Raw genomic sequence first — 27,196 nt, 5'->3', positions numbered from 1 at the left:
ACCCAAAAATAACCCCTGAGGCATAAAGTAGAAGTAGGGACTTCTCTCTTTTCAAGTTGGAATTTTGTGCAAAGGGGGCTGAAGTCACACATTCAGTATTGGCTTGGATAGATTCCCTCTGCACTGTGGTTATGGCCTTGATTCCACACTTCACTTGTCATCTTAAAATGTATGACCAGGCTATACAGAGTAGATGCACTTGTTTATTTATCTAGATCTTTTGAAAAATTTGTGGGCTTCTGCTAAAAGTCTCCACTGCCAGAGACAGATCCTGGGGCTCTGGGCCCCCTGAGGAAGTCATCTTACATATATGAAGGTCAACATGTTCTATTCACTTGGAAATCAGTTAAGATTACATTTATTACATGGGACTCTGAAAAACCAAATAACAGTGAAAATAATAATTCATTTCCTCAATGAAAGGATGGAGAAAACAGAATCCCAGGAGACCTTCAGTAATTAAAATGACATTATATTCACTGCATGATTTTAGATAACATATTCTAAATCTCTCCTATCCTCTTCACATAGCCACACATTATTGATGAACAGGCATCAAGAAGGCATTAGGTTATATTTTATTGCATTATTTTAAGCCACTGAGGTTTTTATATATGAAAGGTATAGATTTATGCTGATGATTCAGCTATGAAGCAAGCACATCAATTTGTTCATGAATGTGAACTGGTGATTACCTCCATTAAAGTCAACAGGGCAGACTGATCACTTTAATTTGGGCAGAGGCATGCAAACAGCATTTTCAAGTGGTATATGTACCTAAGAACACAGACAAAAGTGCTGTTCTGTATCCCCAAGGAGCCCTAGGAATGCAGATTTGTGTTCTAATAGATTAGAAGCCTAGGCCAGGATACGAAGTGTGGTGGGGTTGGGAAGAAATCGCTGCCTAGCATCATGTGGCAGGATTTTTTACAAGTTTCATTTAGTATTAACTGCTCAATGCTGATTTGATAAGCTGCAAAAAGGATGGCACAGAGAACATACACTTGTTCCCAATATCAGATCCTAGAACTTGGGGCCCTTCTAGCTATGACCAGGTTATGACAAGTTGAATAGTCCTCTGCTTTATACATATGGAGGGAACCTGGGGGATTTGGTAAATGAAAAAATTGGAATTGAGTATCTGTGATCCCAGCTATGTGCTAGGTGTAGTGAAGTCTTCTGTCCTACAAGAATTCACAGTCTCACTGAGAAAACATGATGTGGCTTTTTTTTTTAATGTTTATTTATTTTTGAGAGAGAGAGACAGTGCAAGTAGGGAGCAGCAGAGAGAGATGGGGACAAAGGATCTGAAGTGGGCTCTGTGCTGAAAGCAGAGACCCCAATGCGGGGCTTGAATTCACAAGCTGAGATCATGACCAGAGCGGAAGCCAGTAAAGTGACTTTTACCAGAGCACAAGTTGGACGCTTAACCAACTGAGCCACCCAGGTGGCCAGTAAAGTGACTTTTTAAGCAATGCTGATTTATACTGGTAGAATATAACTGATTTGTAGAATGAAGGTTGGAAAGGTGTTCAGATGATGTGGGTATGGCTGAGAAGGCAAGAAGAAACAGTATCAGAGTGTGGGATTTGATGCTAGTGACATTGGAGAATTAGCAATTCATTTGTTGTTAGGGGGCTTTCGGCAAGCATTATGGCCACATGTAAGCAAGTGCTGGAACAGTTTGCTTGACCCAGAAAGTCCACTTCTGACGGGAGCAAAAACTGGATGCGTAAAGATGTATGTATGCTACTTTGTTTTTGGTAAAAGCAAACACTGGAAACTCCTTTAAATAAATTCCCTTTTTAAAGAGAATTGACTTACCAAATAATGAAGCAAAAACATTCAAGAATCTTACTAATTATTAAAAAAAATAATTACAGGTATATAGAGAATCTGGAAAATATTTGTGATATAAGCAGTGAGCAAGACGCAAGTGGAGATCACAACTTTAATAAAATTATGCGTAATGAAAGGATAAATTGTATGATTGATCATATGTAAAGTAGACATCCCTTTATTTTCTATCACTGCCTCTGTTACTTCCTATGTAGTAATATTAACAATAAGAACTTAATTTTTTTTTAATTTTTATTTGAGAGACAGAGCACACGGGAGAGTGGCAGAGGAAGAGAGAGAGAGAGACAGAGCGGGAGAGGGGGAGAATCCTAAGCAGGCTCCACATTCAATGTGAAGCCCAACTTGGGGCTCGATCCCACAACCTTGGGATCATGACCTGAGCCAAAATCAAGAGTTGGATGCTCAACCAAGTTGACTTAAGTACTCTAGTCATGTTTCATTTCAACCTTATTGCCACTTTTTTGTTATTTTATAGTTCTATTTTATAGTTGAGAAAATCGAGGCTTACAGAGGTAAAGTACCCTGCTCAGCAAGGAAGGACAAGAGTCAAGATACAAACCCCAAGCTGCCCAACTGCATAGCCCAAGATCCTGACCGTTGTATGATATTAAAAATTAAAATGTATAGAATAATCAAGAGTTCCAGATGCTTTAGAGAGGTCATTAAAGACAGGAGCATAAAAGTACTTCTTACTTCCTTCTGCCCTCCCCCCCCCCCCCCCCCGCCTGCAGTGTTGTCTTGCTGTCCCCCAGCTGCCACCCTCTCCTTTGCCATTCTTCCCTGATCACATTATCCCTGCTGGCTGTGCCCTCTAACCTTCAGAACTTAAGTTACTAGCAGTGAAGTTGATAAACTCATCTCAGCCCGAAGCAGCTGCATTTTAAAAGGATTCCATGACATCTCAGCATGAAACAAACATGTTCTGGGACATCCAGACCTTTCAAGCTCTTCTCAAATCAAATTGTGAAGGTGGCCATGAAATATGCTCAGATGTCCATGTCTGTGGAAGTCCATTATCCTCTTAAGGTCAAATCCCTCTGTCTTAATATCAGCTCCTTCTGTCTTTCCTCTCACATTTCAGGCAAGGGTATCATCTTGTCTCTTCCTGAATTATAAAACCCCATCTGTAACATAAGATGCGTATTCTGTAGAAACCTACAAATTCTATACAAGCTAGGCACATATATTTTAATGCCATTTGTGTGCTGATCTTATCAGTGCAGATAACTGAGTAAATCTTCAGACCGAGACCATAGCACCCTTCACTCCCCTGAGTGTTCTATAGAACAACAGCTGGTGTGGAATTTGTGGCATCATCTCTTTATGGTTTTATATGGATAGGTGACTGTGGTGACTAGACATGCCATAAATTCCCTTTTAGTAGTAAATAAGTTCATTTTGTGCTCAAATTTACAATGATGAAGCAATATTAACATGAGGAACAAGCACTTTATAAACCTCCAAATTGCTATTTCTACTTTATTTCAATAGTATGCTCTTCTTAAAACACCACAATGATACCTGAAGCTGTAAAAATTAATGAAATGATAAAGTGTTTTGGGGGTTGAATGTACTGAATATGTGCTGGTGTTTGGAGTTGAACAGAATTACGAATATTAAAAAATGTAATTTGATTTCCAGGACTAGAAAAGAAGAAAATGTTCTCATCTTTCTGATGCACCTCGTATCACTTTGGAGTTAAATGCCTAAATACTTTATTAGCAGAGGTTTTTAATGTTTAATTAAAGCTCAGCCTTACAGGAATTTTGGCTTTACTTGTAAATGTTCAGACAAGTCTATGGCATTTTTGAGATGGAGCTACTTTGGGTAGTGATGTCTACACAAAACCAAATTTCACAGCCATGATGGGCTGTTTGTTTGGAGATTTGAACTGTGTGGGTTTTTGTTTTTTGTTTTGTTGTTTGGTAATGGAAAACATTGTGCATTTTAAATGATCACAGTATATTTTTGTGAGGGCTCTAAGCATTTATGATTTTGTCAATTTTAACTCTGCCATCATCGTCTCTGGAATATCTGCTTCTGGCCAACTGTGTTTATTATTAAAAGGTTAGGGAGTGGATGCCAATGGTACAAATGCAGTTCAAGGAGCAAGTTATTTTCTTTTTAAAAAATTTTTAGTGGTGCCTGAGTGGCTCGGTCAGTTAAATGTCCAACTCTTGGTTTCGGCTGAGGTCGTGATCTCATGGTTTGTGAGTTCAGGCCCTGCATGGGTCTCCGTGCTGCCAGTGCAGAGCCTGCTTGCAATTCTCTCTGTCCCTCTCTTTGCCCCTCCCCCAATTTCTCTCTATCTTTCTCAAAATATATAAATAAACTTATTTTTTTTTAATTTTTTTAATTTATTTTTTGAGAGAGCAAGCAGGGGAGGGGCACCGAGAGAGGGAGACAGAATCCCAAGTAGCCTTCATGCTGTCAGTGCAGAGCCCGATGAAGGACTTGAACTTAAGAACCATGAGATCATGACCTGAGGTGAAGTCAAGAGTTGGGTGCTCCCAAAGCTATCTACACGTTCAGTGCAATCCCAATCAAAGTTGCACCAGCATTCTTCTCAAAACTAGAACAAGCAATCCTAAAATTCATATGGAACCACAAAAGGCCCTGAATAGCCAAAGTAATTTTGAAGAAGACCAAAGCAGGAGGCATCACAATCCCAGACTTTAGCCTCTAATACAAAGCTGTAATCATCAAGACAGCATGGTATTGGCACAAAAGCAGACACATAGACCAATGGAATAGAATAGAAACCCCAGAACTAGACCCACAAACGTATGGCCAACTCATCTTTGACAAAGCAGGAAAGAATATCCAATGGAAAAAAGACAGTCTCTTTAACAAATGGTGCTGGGAGAACTGGACAGCAACATGCAGAAGATTGAAACTAGACCACTTTCTCACACCATTCACAAAAATAAACTCAAAATGGGTAAAGGACCTGAATGTGAGACAGGAAACCATCACAACCCTAGAGGAGAAAGCAGGAAAAGACCTCTCTGACCTCAGCAGTAGCAATTTCTTACTCGACACATCCCCAAAGGCAAAGGAATTAAAAGCAAAAGTGAACTACTGGGACCTTATGAAGGTAAAAAGCTTCTGCACAGCAAAGGAAACAACCAACAAAACTAAAAGGCAACCAATGGAATGGGAAAAGATATTTGCAAATGACATATCGGACAAAGGGCTAGTATCCAAAATCTAAAGAGCTCACCAAACTCCACACCCAAAAAACAAATAACCCAGTGAAGAAATGGGCAGAAAACATGAATAGACACTTCTCTAAAGAAGACATCCGGATAGCCAACATGCACATGAAAAGATGCTCAACGTCGCTCCTTATCAGGGAAATACAAATCAAAACCACACTCAGATATCACCTCATGCCAGTCAGAGTGGCCAAAATGAAGAAATCAGGAGACTATAGATGCTGGAGAGGATGTGGAGAAACGGGAACCCTCTTGCACTGTTGGTGGGAATGCAAATTGGTGCAGCCACTCTGGAAAACAGTGTGGAGGTCCCTCAAAAAATTAAAAATAGACCTACCCTATGACCCAGTAATAGCACTGCTAGGAATTTACCCAAGGGATACAGGAGTACTGATGCATAGGGGCACTTGTACCCCAATGTTTATAGCAGCACTCTCAACAATAGCCAAATTATGGAAAGAGCCTAAATGTTCATGAACTGATGAATGGATAAAGAAATTGTGGTTTATATACATAATGGAGTACTACGTGGCAATGAGAAAGAATGAAATATGGACCTTTGTAGCAACATGGATGGAACTGGAGAGTGTGATGCTAAGTGAAATAAGCCATACAGAGGAAGACAGATACATATGGTTTCACTCTTATGTGGATCCTGAGAAACTTAACAGAAATCCATGGGGAAGGGGAAGGAAAAAAAAAAAAAAAAGAGGTTAGAGTGGGAGAGAGCCAAAGCATAAGAGACTGTTAAAAACTGAGAACAAACTGAGGGTTGATGGGGGGTGGGAGGGAGGGCAGGGTGGGTGATGGGTATTGAGGAGGGCACCTTTTGGGATGAGCACTGGGTGTTGTATGGAAACCAATTTGACAATAAACTTCATATATTGAAAAAAAAAAAAAAAAAAAAGAGTTGGGTGGTTAAGGGACTGAGCCACCCAGGCACTCCCAAGAAGCAAGTTACTTTCTTAAGGGAATCTGTATCACTTCCCCTTGCTGACTTCTTGTCTTTCTAATCTTGCTGGTGATATCATTGTTTGTTTCACCTGTTTACACAGTGTGCCTCCAGAAGAGCAAAATATCATAATCTTTGAGAATCCTGAAAATTATACTAATTAGGCAATCAGAAGAGAAGTGTTACATGATGGATATCCTACCTCTCCATGATGTGCTGACTGATTCCCTCCCAGGACTACTGATTGTTCTTTTCTCTGAACTCCTAAGGCCCTTGTAGTTAGCAGCACACAATTTAGTGATGGCTGCTAAGCTTCCTCCTTTTCCTCAAGATAACTGGTTTTTGAGACACTAAGTCAAAGATAGAAGATTTGGCTCAGTCTTTTCAGCTTTGGCTTCCCCAAATTCATTGTTCTCAGAAGGTATAGAGGAGGGTTTCCTTTCCAAAGAGATTGTTGGGAATTTAGCATGGTTAGCTAAAGCAAGGAGCAATGCCATTTTTACTCATGATCTGGTTCCTTTCAGAAATCCCAAAGCAATCTAAATAGCCCAACACCTAACCATAAATGATATGCTTTATTGTTTTCTAAGATTCCATGATGGCAGATGACTCCTGTTGCCTCAGCTAATTTGTCAACAATTCTAGAGTGGAAAAATCAGAAGCCACAGCCAGCCAGTAAATGTTACCTGCTTGGTTGACTCATGCAGGTTTCAAGGTTTTATTAAATTTAAACATATTGCTCAACATCTTTTGGGTTGCAGCCTGGTAACAGTAATCAGTTAATCTATTGTCTATTTTTTTTTATATGAAATTTATTTTCAAATTGGTTTCCATACAACACCCAGTGCTCATCCCCACAGGTGCCCACCTCATTGCCCTTCAGCCACTTTCCCCTCCCTCCCACCCCCCATCAACCCTCAGTTTATTCTCAGTTTTTAAGAGTCTCTTATTTTTTGGCTCCCTCCCTCTCTAACCTTTTTTTTTTTTTTTTTTTCTTCCCCTACCCCATGGTCTTCTGTTAAGCTTCTCAGGATCCACATAAGAGTGAAAACATATGGTATCTGTCTTCCTCTGTATGACTTATTTCACTTAGCATAACTACTGTCTATTCTTTAACTCATATTAATCTTTTTCAAATGTCTAAAAATTCTACTTTACCATTCCCTTCCTGCCCCACCTCCCTTAGAAAGGTTATCATGATAAATTGGTTAAAAAAAACAAGGTGTGTGGGGGGAATCTTGTGATTTGAAAAATAGGACATTTTATCTTATGGGTTTCTAGTATAGCATCAGACCTGTAGTTAAAGAACAGGTAAAATAAGTAATCAAGTACTTACTATGTGTATACAGTGGTCTTGGACTATTGCTAGGATATGAGCAGGCATTTTAAGATACAATAATGATTGGGAGCTGCCTCAAAGATGGAAACTCAGTGTTTGGTGCCAGAGTTGTAGAAATCACGGTGTATTACAACCATGTTCAGAGTCACCATCATGCCAATGGGTCCAGTGGGAAGCAGAAAGGCAAGCCTAAGGAAAACAGGAATTTGGATGGAATCCATGGCCAATTTAAGATATGTAAACCTGCCTGCCTTTGGAAATTGTGAAATCCTGAGCATCGTGTTGGAAATAGTTTCAGAATGTTTCAGAGTATAATACAAGGTAAATAAAATTCTGATTTTAAGTGGACTTAAACAGCAGGAACTCATTGCAGAGTGGAGGCTGCCAGACTTCAGGATTTATGGATCAGTAAATTAAGGAGAATAATTAAAGGACTTTCGGGGTTGTTGGCTCTTCGTTTTTTCTAGGTGTTACTAGCCCTGTTCCCCCTAATTAGATTCAACCAGGCAATGAGGTTCCCATATTAGATCTAAGTCATAATAGAGTTTATTTAAATAAAGGATTAAGACCCATTTCAAAAGATACACAAGGAAGAGTCTGTTATCACCATGTAGAAGTTATTGGTTGGCATCTCCTTCACTCAGGAGCCTAGTTTTTCTCAGCCCTAAGGCTCCCTTGTTGTCATTCTATAGAGCCACATGCCAAACTCTTCAGCTTATGTCCACTGCTGTGCAAGAGTGTGATTGCAAGTCTCACACACCAGGAAAGGATGATAGAGAGAAAACAAAACCATCTGAAATCCTCATTTCATAAAATGGAAGGCTGTTCAACAATAGAATTAGGAAGAAATCACTTGAAGATTAAAGAATTGTAAATTAAATGTATACATCTTTTTGGAGAATTCACACCACCCCGAGTTGTTTTTTTTTTTTTTTTTGTTTTTTTTTTTGTTTTTTTTTTTTTTTTCATGCCACTGTGAACAAGGAGCTCTGCATTCTGGACTCAAACAGTGGACCAAAAAATAGGAATCATTGTTTAGCACCATAGTGTTGGTAAATATCTGCTAGAAGGTGGTATGAACTTTGTCTAGTCAGATTAAAGGGGTAACTCAACTATATCTTTGAGAGTGTCTTTGGATGTATTTCAAATATATGCAATAAAAAACTATTAAAACTGCTCTTTAATTCAAAACACATGTATTGAGCACCAATTCTATGTCACATACATCATGTGGTGTTTGGAATATAAAATACACTGGAATATAAATACAACAAAGATAAATAAAAATATGGAGTGGAAACAATATAACAAAAAAATGGAGAACCTGTAATTCTTGCTTTGCCTCCAAGAAGCCTCATACCTCTGGGCATTTAGTATCCTATAAATGGATGCAGGAAGGTATATTGTCTTTCAAACAGACGTACTTGGAAAACTGAGTAAAATGGTGAAAATTATCTGAAGAACCCAAGATAAACTATAAAATATAAGAAACTGATAATTAACGTTTGGAAATTCCATCTGTGGTTTCTCATAGTACATATTCTCACTACAATAGATGTAAAGTGTTCTTCCTTAAAAGCTTCAAAATGGGATTCTCAATGATAATGATTTAATGAAGTAATCTTTGTAAGCATTCCTAGTATCACCATCTACCTATATCCTTTTGCTGATAAGGAAACGGCCCTCCAAATGTGAAGTGACTCTGTAACTAGTTAGTGGTTAAGCCTCCTGACCTCCAGTTCCGTGCTCTTCACACTGTCTGACTAAGCTTTCTTTTGCATTCGGAATGCCGCACGTGTGTTGCATTTTAATCTCCCAGGGCATGAAGTCATGGTAGAGAGGCAGCCTGGTTTTGGAGAGCAGAGGTGGCAGGATACAAAAGGGCAGGTGGCCACAAGGCTCAGGGGATTCTCAGTCTGCTAATCACTTGTTCTACTTGCCCTCCTGCTCCTAGCCCTGGTGGCCATTCTCTTCTCTTTTGCCCTTTCTAATCCCCATCCTCTTGTCCTCTTGGCATCAGTCTGATGGGACTGATCAGTGTTCTGATGGTAGCTTTGTGTGCTGTTGACCTTGGCCAATCAATCTGACCTTGTATTACCACCTCTCACTCCTTGAAGAGGAGGAATAATACAAATTGAAACGCTTGACCAGGGAGCTTAAATTCAGTGCAGCTGTTTTGGCTGGTATAATGTTTTAAAAAAAATTAAAACTGAATGCCTTTTTACTAAACTCACATATTCTAATTTGTTGTACACTGTATCGTTGCCTACTGGATTATATCAGCCTTTCCTATCTGTTTCTCAGACCTGCCTGCCCCCTGAAAGTCCTCGAGTGGGCTACTGGTAGACTAGCAGTTTCCTGACAGACTCTGACCGGCAGATATGGGTTCCTTGGGGTAGAACGCCTTCATTTTCAACTTCTTGTGAATCTCCTTTAAATCCTAAGTGCACTGCAGTGTCTCTCTCGCTGGTCAGAGTTTAGCGCTTGTGTGGCCAAAATCATGGCCACACTTCATGATGAGTATTAGGGAGCTCAAGTGAGAGTATAAGTCACAAGAGCAGTCCACAGAGGAAAACGGATCAAAGCAACCCAGTTAAAATACATTATTGTGTGTGCTTGAGAATCTTGAAGCAATAATTTGTTATTAGCACCTTACTTTTCTGGACTAAATGTCTAATGTAGCATAGTAACTAGTAATATTTGGTAAATCACTGAAAGGCATCCTTATTTGTAGCAGGATTCCCTTGGAAGAGATGACTCCAGAGAAGGAGTAAGGTCATGCAACAGTACACTTCCCCTTTGCCCCAACATGATTTTCACTCAAGTCCTTTTCAATCCAGGTTGCCAACTTGGCCTGTTCCATTTCCAACAATGAGGAAGGGGTGAAATTAGTCCGGATGGCAGCCACCCAGATTGACAGCCTGTGTCCCCAGGTAAGCCTCATCTACTTTGTTTCAAAAGCCCATTGGTGACCTGATACTCAGGGACTTCTCTACTCAGGCCCTCATGTCCCTCCCTGCCTTGTCTTGCCATCATTCCTGAGCTGTTTCAAGGTGTACCTTTCTCAAAAAGAATTTCTAACTGTTCCAGTATTCAGAATAACTCTGGTAATTATTGTCTTTTCCACTCATACTGCCTTTGTTCTGTTTATTTTGGGCTGATTTTTAAATGTTCCATTACTATTTTCCTTGTCTCAACTAAATTACAACTTTGCACATGTAGAACAGGAGTTAGCTTTCTACCACATCTGAATTAAGTAAATAGGACTTGTCCAGTAAACACTTTTTGAAACCTGAGGCTAATTACTATATCTTAAAACAAAGAAGAGGGGAGCCTGAGCGGCTCAGTCAGTTAAGCGTCTGACTTCAGCTCAGGTCATCTCACGGTTCATGGGTTCAAGCCTCATATCAGGCTCTGTGCTGACAGTTCAGAGCCTGGAGCCTGCTTCAGATTCTGTGTCTCCCTCTCTCTCTGCCCCTCCCCTACTCACACTCTATCTCTCTCTGTCTCTGAAAAATAAATAAGAGCTAAAGACAAAACAAAAAACATAAAATCTGTCCATTTAAAAAAGAAGAAACACAGCGTAAACAAAAACTAATGGTAGCTGATAACATACTTCATGTTTCATGTTTCTGATTGTCTTCTGAACACTGAGAACCCACTTAGAACCCCTGACAAACTACAGGGTCCAGGGTTTCAATGTGAACTCTGACCTTCTTGTTTCTTTCTTAAATAGTGTAGTCAGCATCTTTCTGGATTGTTTCTAACAAATAGGTCATCAATGCTGCCCTCACACTGGCTGCCCGACCACAGAGCAAAGTTGCTCAGGACAACATGGACGTCTTCAAAGACCAGTGGGAGAAGCAGGTCCGAGTGTTGACAGAGGCTGTGGATGACATCACCTCAGTGGATGACTTCCTTTCTGTCTCAGGTAATCACAAATAGGCCCTTTCAAGGCAACTGGAGAACAGAATTAGGAATATCTTGAAAATGTCATGGGCCTCGGTTTCAAGTGCTTTTCTTGGCCCTGTAAGCTTTCAGTCATCTCTGCAAATGTGACTGTAACACCCTCTTGGAAATTTTTCTTTTGTGTGCACATTATTTCAAAACAATGGGTCAAAGCATGGGGGTCGGGTGTGGAAACACAACTTTCTGATAAAGAGATAAGCAACCTGAAGAGATTATTTAAGGAGACATGGGTTTCTTTTTAGCTTCTAGAGTTTTTAAAGCAGATTGGCCTTGGATACATCCGAATCACCCATCTTAAAAAAGGGTATGAGATGTGAGATTGGTTAGTTCTCATGGTTTATATTTTAAAATAATAATAATAATAATAATAATAATAATAATAATAATAATAAGTCAGCTAGCCCAATTTGGCTGTGTCTAAGGGGGTCATTTTTTCCAATAAGTGAAGTTACCCAGGTTTGTGATACCTTTCTCTAAACATATTTGCCCACACACATTTGGCACAGTTCACCAAGAAGAGTCTCTGTGGGATGAGTTGGGGAGGGAGTTGCTGCAAACATCAGCCTCCTTTGTGAGGCATTAAAGGTAATCAAGTGAACCTTGATAATTCAAACTGACCAGATGTTGACTCTACCCAGAGGTAGACCTGGCCTTGACCAGGGCCTGCCTGTCCTTGGCCAACTGAGGCCTGAGAGGAAAGGGGTCACAGCATTGCTGGTGGGATCCAGGCAGAAGGAGCATCTGACTGCAACACTGTAGAAGGAATTTCTGGGGGAGCTCATCATATTTGGAAATACTGTCTAGGTGCTGTCTTTGCTTTTCATGAAGAAACAGACAATGAATTCCCACTGGGGGCTTGTGTTTGAAGCTTATGTCTGAGAGCAGCAGAGTCCAATCTGTAGATCTGATGGATAATCAAAAACCCAACTTTGAAACCATGGAGAGCAAGAGAAGAAAAATGGGAAACATGAGTGAATACCTCTTCAGTGTCTAGAATTTGCATGACACTATGCTGTTTGCTTTAATTCTCCCCCAAAATCTGCAATAAAGATATTAGTATCCCAGGGCCTGCACTGAGTGGGGAGGTAACTGGGCAGAGACGGTATGAAAATCCTGATTATCCTCTTCAGAAGCTACATAATTCTCAGTAAGTTAGGATAGTGGGAAATTGCCGTTGGTGCTTCCAGCTTTCGTTGGGTTCTCTTCTCTCCACCTCTGGTACCCTCATTCCACTCTCTCATCTTTTTCAAAAGCCTGTCTTGTTTTTCACTCCCAAGATGCTCTGTTTCTGGTGACTTTTCAAAGCAGCTGTTCATTTAAATACCCCCATATCTGGCAGCTAGCTGATAAAGACCTTAATACGTTGCCATTTCTGAGATTGGCTTCGTTGATGGCTGAGTCCTAATAATGTAAAAGATATCTCAGAAGTGCATTTCTCATGCAATGCATAGCAATGGTTTAGGTAGACATGTTGGGGATTTGGATGGTGTGGAATAAGAGGGTGGCTGCCTCTGTCTCATGTCTTGTCAGTGTTTGCCAGGATGACTATAGTGCCCGCCCCCCAGACAGGGCAGCGGCTCTCCCTAACTGGCCTCAGATCTCACAGCAATCCTGATAGCTGGAAATGTTATTCTGCATCCCCCTTTTCCTGCAAATGAGTAGAAAATATGCATTGGACTACCTTTTGCAAAGAGGAATCATTTCAGAACTTAAAAATTTCCCAACTTCTCCTTTTCTTTAAATGAATGTACAAAAATTTCTGAGAGTAGCGAAAAGCAAGGTGAGGAGGTCTTATCTCAGACCGTTTCAATAGTGCAAAGCTTTTCTTAATTTTCTTCCACCAGCCCTGCCTCTTTGCCACCTTTCTCCCTGCCATTCCTTTGTGCATCTCATTATTACCAGCAACAAGAAAAGGCTTTGGCTTCCGCTGATAACACTGTGCAGTCCAACCCCAGCGGTACAAGTGCCGCGGCATGCCATGACAGGAAAATGAACAGGCGCTGTCAGGGAGCCAGCCTTGGCAGGGCCTGCTGGAGCATGCCTTTGGAGTTGACAATTGGAGGTGGCAGCTACCTTTCTACAGACGGACTTGACAAATAATGACCCAGCCTTCTCTGTCCTGCCGGTGGGCTATGGATACAGCCCAATTGTTGGGGAAACTACTTCTCATCTCCTCTCCGAGCTGAAGCCAAAACATTTGCATCAGTAAATTGCAAGTCTGGCCCAGGAGATATTTTGGAATGGCATTAATGATATTTTATGTATCAGTTTCTTCTTAAGGGAATATCTATTCTGGCAGGGAACTCTATCTTAAAAACAACCAAAAAATCTTTGTTTGCAAAAGACTACAGTTTTGTTTTGTTCATGCTACCTGAACCTGTGTGCCTGAGTGCTTAATTTGTCCATATGAAATGCAACAAGTTTCAGGAGCAATGATGCTAGCTATTAACATTACAGAAGCAAAACCAATTTTCAGATGTGGCCCAGGCTCATAAAAAAGTGAAATGGCTATGTTAGAACACTTAAGTTTTTCCCACTGGGTAAAAACTACAATTTTTAATAGTGTTTTAAAATAAGTGTGTTGGCATTAACCGTGTGACAGTTTAATTCTTGGGTTTGGCTCACATAGTAGCAGCCATCTAAGATCTGAAGAAGAGATTAACTCAATCCCATAATGTCCAAGAGTTGTGTTTTGTTGTCTGCCTTTTCTTATTTTTCTTTTGACTCCAGAGTCTTGAGTTTGTGAGAATTTTTAGAAGGAAACAAGGAACTTAGGTTTTGAATTTAGAATCTATATCTTTAAGCTTTATAATAATCAAATAGTTTGGTCATCAGTGATTTTTATAACAAAACTCATCTTTTCTGAAACAGTAAGGCTGCAAAAATTCAAATTCATCACAAAATATATTGCAGTCAAGTGTTTTATGATATGTTTAAAAGCCATGCTTCATATCCGGATATGACATCCAAAGTACCTGAGCGGTTTTTCCCAGCAATGGAGCCCTCTCTGGAATACCTATGCTTTTTATTATTACTTTCTCTACTGTGTTCTTTTCTAGTTGGGACAGCATTCCTGTCTTTACTTCTTGAACTCTTTCTCTTGAAAATACCTTAGAATAAAAGTACATAAAATGGTCTCCTATTAACAAACATGTTTATTCAGTGTTTTTTCTTTGATTACCTGCTGTGTATAAGGCACTGTCAGGAATGCAAAAATGAATCAAGTGTGGATTTCGCCTTCAAATAATTCACTGGAATTCTTGATAGATCCTAGACCAGTGTGCTTCCAAACTGTTGGGCTCAGACCTGAGAGGGTTGGGAAGAGATGAGGAGGGAAGTTATTATAAGGGGTCTGGGAATCCATATATACATTACATATGATCTTTTGACCAGATGACATGTCTCTAGGAACAGGTACTATTCTTTTTTAAATATATTGTTGGTACTGAGCTTAATAGAATACAAATCTATTTTAAGGCATTCCAAATCTTAGCCTTTACATGTATACCATCCACTACGAGAACTACTATTATGAGGAAATGGTGATTCGTTTTTCCCTTAAAGGGGTACCCTGATTGGAAAATGCTGGGAAATCCTGAGCAAATTATCTTAGCATTTCAAAAAAAAAAAAAACTTGATTAAGAAAAATTAGTCAATAAATTATAAAACCAATAAAATTAATACTTTATTCACACAGCATGATTTATTAAACTGACCATTGAACGAATTAGTTGATGATTTGCCTAATTAAAAGCAATGCTTTTGGTGTTTTGGGTTTTCAGCTTCTGCTAGCCTCCTTCAAATATGTATCATTTATATCTATTAAAGCATATTCTTTTTCTTGTGTCTTAATTAAATGAGTTGTACATTTCTAGTTTGGGAAATAGTTGTTTTCTTTTCCCCTTTAAAACCTATCATTTCATTTTAAGATATTAGGTCATGAGTGGACTTCTTAGAATTAAAAAAAAATTAGCAACTCCAGAGAAATTATTAGGATATAATATAATTAGCACATTCCATTTCTGTTCTGAATGCAGTTAGAACAGAGATGGGATCTCAAAATTCCATGCATGGAAAAGCAGTAGCTTTCGTTGTACTTCTGTGTTATTCAAAGACAATAGTGGATGGATGCATGCTTTTGATACGCAGACCCTCCCAGTTGCATACTTTTGGAGACCTGGACATATTTGAATTGTCTGGAGAGATCCAGCAGGGCGGCAAGAAGAGCAGTGAAAGAGGCCTTTTAAAATCAAATTTTTGTATTTGAAATTCTGTACCAAGTTGCATTTGAGTAAACCTTTCTCCCAGGTGTCCTTTTAAGTGAGTTTGCGTGACACAATCCAGGATTTCAGAAAGGGGTGGTTTTCAAAAGTTCCTTAACCAAACTAAAAATTTGGTAAAGTCTAAATTGTCACAGCCGTTTCTATTTTACTCAGGAAAATATCAGCATTTAGAAAGTATTACTTTTTGTGAGTTTAAAAAATCTGAATATTAAAATTGTCTCATTTTTTCCTATTCTAATTTCTATTTGAAATTAGGGAACAAGAGAATGTAGAAATCAGAAATCCGTAATGGTTCAAATGAGGTAATCCTATTGTAGGAGGTCAAAGCAGAGGTTCCATGACACAGAGTAAGTTATACTTTGCAAGTTTCTGCCGAGGGTCCTGACAGAACGCTTAGTCCTTCTGCCTGACTGGCTTCAGGAAAGTAGGAGAGATCCATGGTGGAGACTGGTGTTGGTGCAATACCTTACCCTCTTTCCCTCTTTAGGTAGGAACTTTTAATTTCACACGTAGCCCTAGAAACTTCTCGAGGAAGTAATAATTTATTTTAATCCTTTATTAACTGTTGAATTTGACAGTTATAATTATTTGAAGTTACCAGATTACTTTAGACTATTTCTCACTTGTTCTCTTTATTTATAGTGAGTGTGTGTCTATGTGAGTGTATCTTCAGCTTAAGTTCTTTTCTTTCCACAGAGCACTAAACGTTTCAACATTTCCTTAGAATTGTGTTTCCAAAGAATGTTTAAGGGATATAATTACAGATCTCACTTAGGACATGTGAAATACAAAATTCCATACTTGTAAAACCATGAGGGACCAGATTGCATGTTTTCTCTATGCTACTAGAGAGTGAAACTCCCCAGCCTGCCTGCCTGGATTCTACTTTGGGCAATGAGGGAGAGTGGTGACTGACCTTGACTCTAAACTGACGAAACCAGCCACAAGACCCGATGTTATTTTAGTTGTGGAGAACATTGTGATCCTCTTTACCTGGTCAGTTTTCCTACTGTATATACCTTGCGCATGACGTGACCTTAAGGATGGATGAGGTGACAATTGTTTGTTTTAGAGTTTCCCTTAAATGCCTGCTAAATAAAAACTGATCAAATAAGCAGGCACCCAGAGCTCGATTCTGGTCATGTTTGGAAATGTTTCTGCCTGATCAGGTTGACTTCATGTTCACTGCCACAACCACTACTAAAATGCAATAAATCTGAAACATTGAAAAAGACGCTCAAAGTGTGCTGTTCAAAGTATGGTCCCCAAACCCACAGCATTACCATCACTTGGGAACTTGGTAGAAATGCAATTTCTTGGGCCCCATCCCAGACCTATGGAATCAGAAACTTAGTAGGATGGCACCTTCACACTCTGTATGATGCTGTGAGCCCTTTAGCTAGTGCTCAAGGTTGAGAATTGCTATTGTAATTATACACTATGTTCTTTAAATGTTATTTCAGTGTTATAAAGGTATATTTTGCATGATGGCTCATGATAGTTGATGAATCTCTCTTAGATTGCTTACTAAGTGTATGAGTGGCATAAAATCATATCAATGCGCACGTGTGTATGTGTGTGTGTTTTTCCACAGAGAATCACATCTTGGAGGATGTGAACAAGTGTGTGATAGCCCTCCAAGAAGGGGACGTGGACACTCTGGACCGGACTGCAGGGGCCATTAGGGGCCGGGCAGCTCGAGTTATACACATCATCAATGCTGAGATGGAGAACTATGAAGCTGGTGTTTATACTGAGAAGGTTCTGGAAGCTACAAAATTGCTCTCTGAGACAGGTAAACACAGATATTAGATTCAACCAAAATGTCAATGCCATGATTAATTTTTGTATTTGAATAAATCTTTTGCATTGTCTGTTATAGGTTTCTGTGCCTCAATGTTACACATGGTAATAGGAATACTCTTGGTTTCTTGAATTTGAATAACTATAGCAGAAGAACAATTTTATTGCTTTGTATGTGTGTGCGTGCATGTGTGTATTATATATTACTTTATAGTTTTTATCTGTAGTCTCATTTGATTCTCACAAGGACCTTATGAAGTAGGCAGAGAGATTTTTATTATGTCCAATTACAAATGTGAAAGTGGTGGTTGAAATGAGTTAAGAGATTGGAAAAGGTCACAAATCTAGAAAACAGTGGAGGTGTGATGGGAACTTGGAATCTTGAACTTGAAACCATTTCTGTGTCTATTTCTTGAGAAGATTGGCTCTTGAGGAAGGACTGTGAACAACTAGGAAAAAGTTTTAAGGCTCTAGGTAGTGTCTGGATATGAAGTTATCAAAGAAAGGGGATGGTGGCAGCTAAAAATGGGTCAGACCTTGAATACGTGCCTTGCCCCTCTAGGAAAGCCTTCTATGCCTTCTTCTAGGGCACATGCTGTCCCTAGGGGATCACTGCTATGGTAAGACATGGTTACTCATGAGAGCCTGTCATAGCTCCCTGCTGCATTGGGATGGAGAAAGAAAAAAAAAAAAAAAAACAACAAGAACTTACTTTCACTGAGTTAGCATAATAACCCATAACTGTACCAAAGCCTGGCCTATTTTTAGTAGTTTTTGTTCTTGGCTAGTGTTCCTGGGCTTTAGAACCTTTCTCAAGTACCTAAAGCTGTGTGCATTTATCTGTATATGGGGGGGGGTGTGGAAGTGTGGTTAGAAAATTTAGGGTAGAGACGACAAAAGAATAGAAAAAGGGAATTTAAGTTTATATTGGATGGGGTTATGAATAGATAAAGAATTGAGTCATGTATGCACAGAAGGACCTTTCCTCAGACTTCAATAGGGCCCTTTCCTGTTGTATAGCTGGACTGCAGAACCTATTAGGATTAAAAGAAATAATAAATGTATTTCTGAAAGGTCAGATAAAGCAGTGTATCAAGTTCTACATGATACAGCATGTTAGTCGAAATAGGTTTCTTTCTATAGGGAAAAGGTTATTTACAAAGACTTCTGTAGATATTTGTTAGTCTGAAATAGCAAGGAAAAACAACAGATAAACAGAGACATTGCTTGTTCTCTTTGAAATATAAGCAGAAAGGGAATAGTGTAACATCACATAATAAAGAGAACATCCAGGGATTGTTGCTCTTGAGAATCATGGCAGACATAGAATTAGAAATAATAACAATAATGATAATAAGATATATCTGCATTTTAATTAGCTGAAATTGAGCACTGTTTTCTTTCAAATAGGTTTGCCCTTTGCATTCAATAGAGTAGCACAAAGCAAGTCACTCAGTTCTTTCTTCACTTGGAAGAATTAAAAATAGGCATTTTACCCTCCAGTATAAGGACTCTTTTCTTCACCCTTTAGGGAACCCTCTCACATTTTTGTGGCTCTCAGTTTCTGGCCCATTCGCTCTATTCTGTTACAAAGTCTGAACATCACATGGTCTGTCAAACACATAGCAGCACTCCCTTGGGCCTGAGACTGGGAAGAGCAGCAGAGAAGGATTGAAGATGTGAAGACAGGACTCTGAACACAGGACTGCTCCTGACTCATTGGAACGCTCATTGTAAAAGGTGAAAGACACAGAGCATATTGCCACCTTACATGTGACTTTGTGCACACCAAGAACTCAGGCATTGTTCAAGAGATATTCTGGGGTTGTTTTCTCAATGTCTTTTGTGCTGCTTTAATGAACAGAGGACATGATGCCCATTTGGGTCAAAATCTGCTTAATGGCAAGGGCAGCATGCTTAGTTGATGGAAATATTTTTACATAATTTTTGCTCAAATTCTTGAAATGTAAATGACTTTCTGGTTGATTTTTTTTTTCCAAACAACAAAATCGGTGAAATATGAAACAGAGCAATTCATTCAGGATTGTTGTTGCTCATTAAGATTTTGCTCTTACTTGTTAACTGTCAGAGATTTTAAAACTTATTCCAACCCTTCCTTGCAGTGACTGAATACTGTAGGGACTTAACTAAATATACCTTTCTGACTCTGAAGTCCACATCCAGATCTTAATTGAACAGAGAAGATGCACAAGACATTTAGGTTCTTTATATTTTTCAAGAACTATTGATGATAACTAGGAAAGTCATCAGGTTGAAGAGACTGAAATAGCTTCTACACACCTGCAGTTGAAAATATTGGAATATGTGTCAAGGAAAAGTAGATGTTGGTGGGCTAAGAACTAGAATGCACAATGTATACACATCATTTTGTGGCTTTCTTCAGTTTTGTTTCTTAAGCGGAACTGATACTGTTTCTTTAGGAGTAACTAGGGAGGTTGTCAAAGAAATGCAGGCAAAAGCTTGAGCTGTTAACTCACTGATGCTAATGAGAATTGTTAGGACTATACCAGACACTTGGAGTTCAGGGAAGACTGTAGGAGCAGTTTGGCGATTATGATTGTGCAGTTTTGTTGAATTAGTCCTCTTGTCAGTGTCTGGCTGTGCTTGGGAGACCTATGTCCTCAAAATAAAAACTGCTATGCATATTATTAATGCCCAGATTTCTACTTTTCAGCTAGTGCTTGGTTTATGATTTTTTTTTTTAAATTAAAGCCACATTGAATTGTTCACTGTTTTCTTTTGAGCTTATCAAACTTTGCCCTGAGAGTCCATTTTATTTGGGGAGAGATCACAGGGGCAGTGGGCAAAGAGGCAAAGGAGCCAAAAGGAAGAATGAGGAAAAAGAAAAGGAGTCCAGAATCTGGATGACAAAATGTCATGTTTCCTTCTGCCTACCACAACCTACCAGGTTCTATCCACGCTTATGTCTGAGTTGTTCTATTCAAGACCTTAAGGCAGAAGTTCTCAATCTCTGTACTGCTGACAGTTTAGGTAATTATTTCTTGAGGGAGGGTAGCTGTCTTGTGCATTATAGGATACTTAGCACCCCTGGCCTTTACCCACCAGATGCTTAGAGGACCTCTTTTCTTCCCCATTCCAAACTGTGACAACTAAAAGATTTCCAGACAGCACCAGAGGTTCTTGGAGGGTAGACAAAATAGCCTCCATTGAGGATAGATGCTCTAAGGGGAAGAAATATCCCAAAATAGGGACAAGTTTAAACAAGGCAAAATGGAGCCTATGTACTGTTGCCATAGGATAAGAGAAATGAAGGGGATGTGGTAAGAGAAGACTTACATATAAATTACAAAGAAGAATCTAAAAAAAGGGCTGAACGCTCATATCTTGAGTTGACCAGACTTTGCTGATAAATGGATTTGCAAACATAGGCCAGCCCCCATTGAGACATGTAAATCTTGCCAGGGAGCACCTCTGCAGAAAGACTCCCATTTTACTACCTGACTGCCTTCTCTGCGTGGCTAAAAATTGAAAGGGATCCAAAGAGTCACATAACAGTCTGTGGTTGATTTTCCATGAATTACTTTCTCAGTAAAGATAGTGTTTTGTTGAAGAATGCTTTTTGTGTTGTTATGAATGCTGAGTGAAATTTGAGAAAATAAATTTGTGGGTTATTCGTATGCTAAAATCCTAGAGCAACATTATATAAAAAATTATCTATTTTTTATAAAAACTATCTAGGGTGATGAAAACACAACCCTAATCTACATCAGACCCATTAAATACTTACATAGCATATTTGATGGGCTCTTCACTAAAACCTGAAATGGAACAAATTGCCAACAACTTGGTAGTAAGTGTATGCACGGTTGACCAGACCCATCTTAAGAGATCTCATTTACCAAGTCAGATTGCTGCAGGAGGTTGAGGGGAGGCGAAAGTACATCCAGTGATAGCATATTTAGATATATAGAGAGTAGTTCATCTTCACTGAATGGATTATATTGAAATGTCAGTTTTATAAATTTGATAGCTGATATAAGCTTGTGGCAATGTGAATGTGATTGGGTTGAAGGATCTTTGATATTCTGCCAGCAGTCCCCTCTTTAGAGGGCACAAATAAAAAAAGTGGGGGGGAGAAAAAGAGGAAATAGGAAAAAACGTATTTTAAATGAGGACTCCATGTTAGTGGGCACTGCATATATGAAGATTAAAATTCCAATATTTTAGGAACATGTGGTCCAAACAAATGGTACAGTTTTCTTTCATTCTGTTTTTAAAATTTTTATTTACTTATTTTGAGAGAGAGAAAGAGAGAGAGAGAGAGAGAGCGAGCACGAGCATGCACATGCATGAATGGGGGAGGGGCAAAGAGAGAGAATCCCCCAAGCAGTGTTGGTGCTGTCAAGATCTCATGAACTGGGAGATCTTGACCCCAGCCAAAACCAAGAGTCAGATGCTCAACTGACTGAGCCATCCAGGTGCCCCTCTTTCTTTCTTTCTTTTTCTTTCTTTCTTTCTTTCTTTCTTTCTTTCTTTCTTTTCTTTTCTTTTCTTTTCTTTTATTAAGACTATTTCTTTTAGAATAGTTTAACATTCACAGCAAAATTGAGGGGAAAGTACAGAGATTTCCCATACACCCCTTAACCCCATAGCAGGCATCAGCTCCCCTATGATCAGGATGCCCTATCAGAGAAGTACATTTGTTACAACTGAAGAACCTGCATTGATGCCTCATAAGGGTCCAATGTCCATAGATTACAGTACTGTTCACTCATGTATTTTCTGTGGGTTGAGACTAATGTATAATGGCAGGTATCCATTATTATGGTGTCATTATTATGGTATTATGGTATAATTCATTATGTTTGGTATCATACAGTATATTTTCATTGCCCTAGAAGTCCTCTGTACTCTGCCTATTTATCCCTCTCCCCCTCCCACCTCTGGTACCACTGATCTTTTTACGGCTTTCCATAGTTTTGCCATTTCCAGAATGTCATATGGTTGGAATCTTATAGTATATTGCCTTTTTAGAGGTCTTCCTTCACTAGGAAGAGATGGTATAATTTTTACTTTCATGCTTTTGTAATGTAAAGTTTTCATAAGAACAACAAGGAATTTTTTACACCATTTCTATATATTTTGCCAAAAAATACAAGAGGATCAGCAAACAGGAAGTACCAAAATTGGAAACTGTAACAAAAGGTAAAGCTTTGTCAGTACAATGTAGTAGAACAGATCCAGATTAGGAATCAGAAGAACTCAATTCTTTGACTTTTACTAACTAAATATAACCTTAAAGTATTTAATGCCTCTGGGCCATAGCTTCTCCCGTATTGCCTGATGTTTTGTCATCCAAGGATGGTTAATACTGTTGATTTCAGAATAAATGTGTCATTGTTTACTGACCCAATATGGACAGTTGTTGCCCATTCAAACCATTCTGTTTCAACCTATTCAAACAGGTTCTGTTTGAATCCTGTGCTTTACCCAGACAGGTGCAATCATTTCCAGGCAAAACATATTCATTCTGCTTCCACTTTCCTTCCTGTGATATTCTCCATTTCTTCCTCCGCCTCTGCTTCTGTGTATTGAACTTATACTTGAAGACATGGCTCATTCTCAGTTGAAGAGAATAGGGAACTGTATCAGTCTTTTGATGTTTTGTGTGTCATCTTCAATATCTGCTTCAATGACCCCCAGCTAGATCATCACTTCCTAGAGGCAGGTGTTTCTGTAAGTACCTAGGACCTAGAGCAGTGTTATCACATAATTAGCATTTAATTTACATGCATTGATTAAGTGAATATAAAAAATTAGGACATTATGTTTCATTAATTCTGACTAGAGAATATGTCCATTAGCAGCCTCTGGCTTACTGCTCAGGATTTTAAGATAAATAGAGACTTCTTTTCCTCTCACTTTGTATATAGTAAAGGAGAGCAATCTGCTTGGCCACGTAGTGTATGCTTACTCTATTTGGACTGATTCTGTTGCTAGTAGGATTAGGTTTTATCATTGGACAGGTCTGGGTGACTTGCCTATCCCAGTAGCTGGATGTGTGTGTGGGGGGGTGTAGACAGAGGTAAAATCAATATCAGAAGGAGGTGGAAAGGCCAGCTTATGGGAAGACAAAATATTAGATATTACGGATAGGAAAGGCCATTACAGTCTAAGTTACTTCTCCATGACTGACTTTGAAATTAGATTATGAAAGTAATGAATTTCAACAGAAGCTGTAATGACCAAGATTGTTCACCCTAGACATCCTAATATCTTTTAAATGCATTTTAATATAACCCTGGCTATTGGTATAAAGTATCTTATTTTTCTCTGAAAGGTCAAAATGATTAGGATATGGAGGAAATCTCTTACTTATTTGGTGGTTGTGATATTCATGGTGGTGGGAAGTCAGAAGTATTGGAGGACTGAGAAAATCTCATCTACTTAATAGTCCTTCAATAGGCAATGTATAGTTTGTCTCAATGCCTTTTCTATATGACTGAAATCTACATACTCTATATATCTTAGGGACCTGGCTAATGTGTTTTAACATCTATATTTACTTTTTCCTGAAAGCAAATGCAGTTTCTGGCCCAGAGGACACACACCAGTTTCCCATGCCTCATTCTCCCTCTTAAGGCAATGCGATGAGGGCAGATGAATTCTGCACACTCAGAGGAGGTGCCACAGGATAGGAACCACAAAATTATGCATCTGGGAGTTTATATAGGAATTTGTGTTCAGCAGCCTTCTTCCCCTCCTGAGAAGAGGAGAAAAATCTTTGCTCTTTAATGTCAATAAACTCCCTTCAGGAAAGGTTCCCTACTCGTTATAAACCTTTGGGGATATAAATGAATGTTTCCTGGTTTTATCCCCCTTTGAAATGTAAACACAAATTTCTGGGGAGGTAAAGATGTAAATCTCTCTCCAGGTTCTTTCTCTATTTTAAATGGACTGCTATTGAGTCATGCTTTGAACCAAGTTACTAGTCATTTTAGCTCAGAAAGCTCTGGCCACGCAGAAACATGAAAATATCTACCCTACATGACTTGTACATAATTAATGCATTCTGCTAGAATTCAGATATGTTCAGCTCTTAGCATGAGTGGCTAAAGAGTCCTAGGAGAGGATACAACTTGAGAAAGTAAGAGATACAATTTTAGGATTATAATAACCTTCTAATGTGAAAGTGGAAATGGGCTAGGGTGGATATAGAAAGGCTAATGATCACACATTCATGTGCCATACGTTTGGAGCAACGTAGTGGAACAAATAGCTCTTGTCTCATGCCTGTCTGTCAAAGTAAAACCAAAAGGAAGGATATTCATTTAATTCTGTATGAATCACATTATGGGTTCAGAATAGTGGGGACCACAAATGGCATAATATTTCTTTGTCACTGCAAGGGCATTAATGTCCTCCAGGATAGTAGCCGTGGGGTAGCAGAAGGGCCTGCATATTTTGTCTGTGCTGGTGTCCATAGGAATTGGTGGCCAGGATGTATTAACTGTGCACAAAGGAGGCAATAGCAAGTTCACCCAGATCCTCCGCCATATCAATAATAGTTGTTTGAATCCTAGAGAAGAGGAATGTGCTGACAGTCAATTGTTTGGGAGCACATGTGCTATATCATTGGAGTATTCCAGAAATAGTTTGATTTGGAAAAATGGGAAGCTTTGCTTGTGACTGGAAGACCTGAAATAACAGAAGGATCTAAAAACCAGAGAACAGACTTCTGTTTATTCTTTTTTTTTTTTCCTTTTTCTTTTTAGAGACTAAGAGAGCAAGGAGGGGTGGGGAGAGAGAGAGAGAGAGAGAGAGAGAGAGAGAGAGAGAGAGAATCCCAAGTAGGCTCTATGCCCAGTGCAGAGTCAGACGTAGGGCTAGGGCTCAATCCCAGCTCAATCAGATCATGATGTGAGCTGAAATCAAAAGTCAGATGCTCAATCAACTAAGCCATCCAGACATGCCAGCGTTCTGTTTATTCTTGTTAAAGTGATTCCAGAATGATTTCCCCACCTGGTTTGCCTTTCTGTATTTTACCAGTTCTTTAGTACTAGATGGATTCTTCCTTATCAGTGAATTCCTCTTTCTAACTACACCAGCCAATCCCACTTCTCTGTGCTCTCATTACTCATATTATCTGTGTCACTTATTAGGTACCTACCACTTACCACCCTATGTTGCAAAACTCTGTGTTTGCTCATTTGTTTGTCTGAATGTATCTCTCTGCCCTGTGTATGGGTATCTAGATAAATGTATGTGTGTACTGCTTACTAATTAAATTTTAACCCCTTGAGATCTGAGACCACCTCTTCATTTCCTCCAGGCTGATGAGAGTTCAAGCTCCAAAAGTTTTGTTAACATAAATGAAGAATATAATTGACACAATATTCTATCTTATTTGGGGGATTGTACCCTTTTTAAAAAATACATGCTTAACAATCAAGGTCAGGATCTTAGCAGTTATTTTATAACTTCTTAATCCTTTAAATCTCACTAATGACCAATTTAACTGTACTTACCAAGTTTGGTTTCCGCAATCACTATAAGCTCGATAAAGCATCATGTTCAATTCTTTATTGATTCCTTAAATTTCAAAATTAAATCTGCCATCCTTTCCTTTAAATTGATAAGCCATTTGTGATTATTTTTGAAATGCTTATTTTAAAATACAAGAACTTTCCAAGCAAGTATTTTCTTTCCTTGGGGAAAGGAACTTGTGTCTAGACGAGTGCAGATGGATGTTCCCCGATTCTCCTAGGGTACTTATCGTGAATGAAATTTACAGAGGCTTTTTTTTTCCTCCTTCTTCTAGGCAGTCCTTTTTCATCTTTCATCAAACAATTCAGCTCATGGGTTATGTATGGCCTTCTGGAATCTGAATTTGATTTTGATGTTAGAAATGTACATTATAATTTTCCAAACATGAATTTATGAAAATGGCAGCCTTTAGGAACTCCCACAGAGGGAACAGATGACTGACTCTGACGAAAGAAAGTCCAAGAATACACACAGGATGGAAGAATTAGGACTAGCTGGGGTGGTGCTGATGGTTGTCCAGAGAATAGAAGCAGCCGACAAACAGTCACCGGGAACTAAGGAGCAGGTTAAGCTAGGCTTCTTCTGTCTTTGCTCCTAGCTTCCAATGTTCAACATTGGCTATTGGCTAACTTGATTATGAGTCATCAAGATAAAGCGTGGGAAAAGCTAGAATATCACTGGTCTAGACAGGATGAGATTTAAATTTAGAGAGTATTTAAATATGACTTCTACTACTCTTTCTACCACATTTAAAAAGCATTGGAGGATGCTTTACTCAAAATCCAGATTCAATTAATCAACTCATATAAAATAACGTTGTAAGTTTGAGATAGAAGGGAAATACTTTCATGAGAATATTAGATTAAATAGGAGGTTTCTGGGGGAAAAAATGAGGTAAGGAAGGTGGTTTTGCTTTTTTTCCAGTTATGAGCATTTTGATTAAGTCTCATAACTTTTAAAGGTTCCCTTTCCTCATAGATCTGATGAGGTCATAATGGGTACAATGTTTGACACTGGCTTTTTTGGCAATCAAGATAAAATGGAAAATTCTGGGAGCTTATCAAATCTCGTCCTAAGGGCAGATTTCATAGATTTCAAATTCACTATTAAAAATGCAAAACCATCAGAAAGATGATATGGTCATGCCAAGGACGGAGAAGGGCATAAAAGCAGGGAAACTAAGTTTTCAAGATAAGCTGTACAAACTTCGCAATTGGAGATGTTAGTGCTACTTTGAGTGTTA

General features: G+C 39.0%; 1 protein-coding gene across 5 annotated transcripts in view; it reads left to right on the top strand.

Annotated features, from left to right (window-relative positions):
* CTNNA2 (catenin alpha 2) overlaps window positions 1-27,196 on the top strand; it is a 1,102,119-nt gene that overhangs the window by 973,676 nt on the left and 101,247 nt on the right. For all 5 annotated transcript variants that reach the window (XM_060656428.3, XM_060656443.3, XM_060656437.3 and 2 more), the window contains 3 exons: window positions 10,210-10,302; window positions 11,144-11,300; window positions 17,216-17,416. In XM_060656428.3, the coding sequence (XP_060512411.1) occupies window positions 10,210-10,302; window positions 11,144-11,300; window positions 17,216-17,416 (451 nt within the window). The remainder of the gene's footprint in view (window positions 1-10,209; window positions 10,303-11,143; window positions 11,301-17,215; window positions 17,417-27,196) is intronic.

The sequence above is a fragment of the Panthera onca genome, chromosome A3, assembly GCF_046562875.1.
Source record: "Panthera onca isolate mPanOnc1 chromosome A3, mPanOnc1 haplotype 2, whole genome shotgun sequence".
Taxonomy (NCBI): Eukaryota; Metazoa; Chordata; class Mammalia; order Carnivora; family Felidae; genus Panthera; species Panthera onca.
This window is presented reverse-complemented; position numbering and strand designations above follow the sequence as displayed.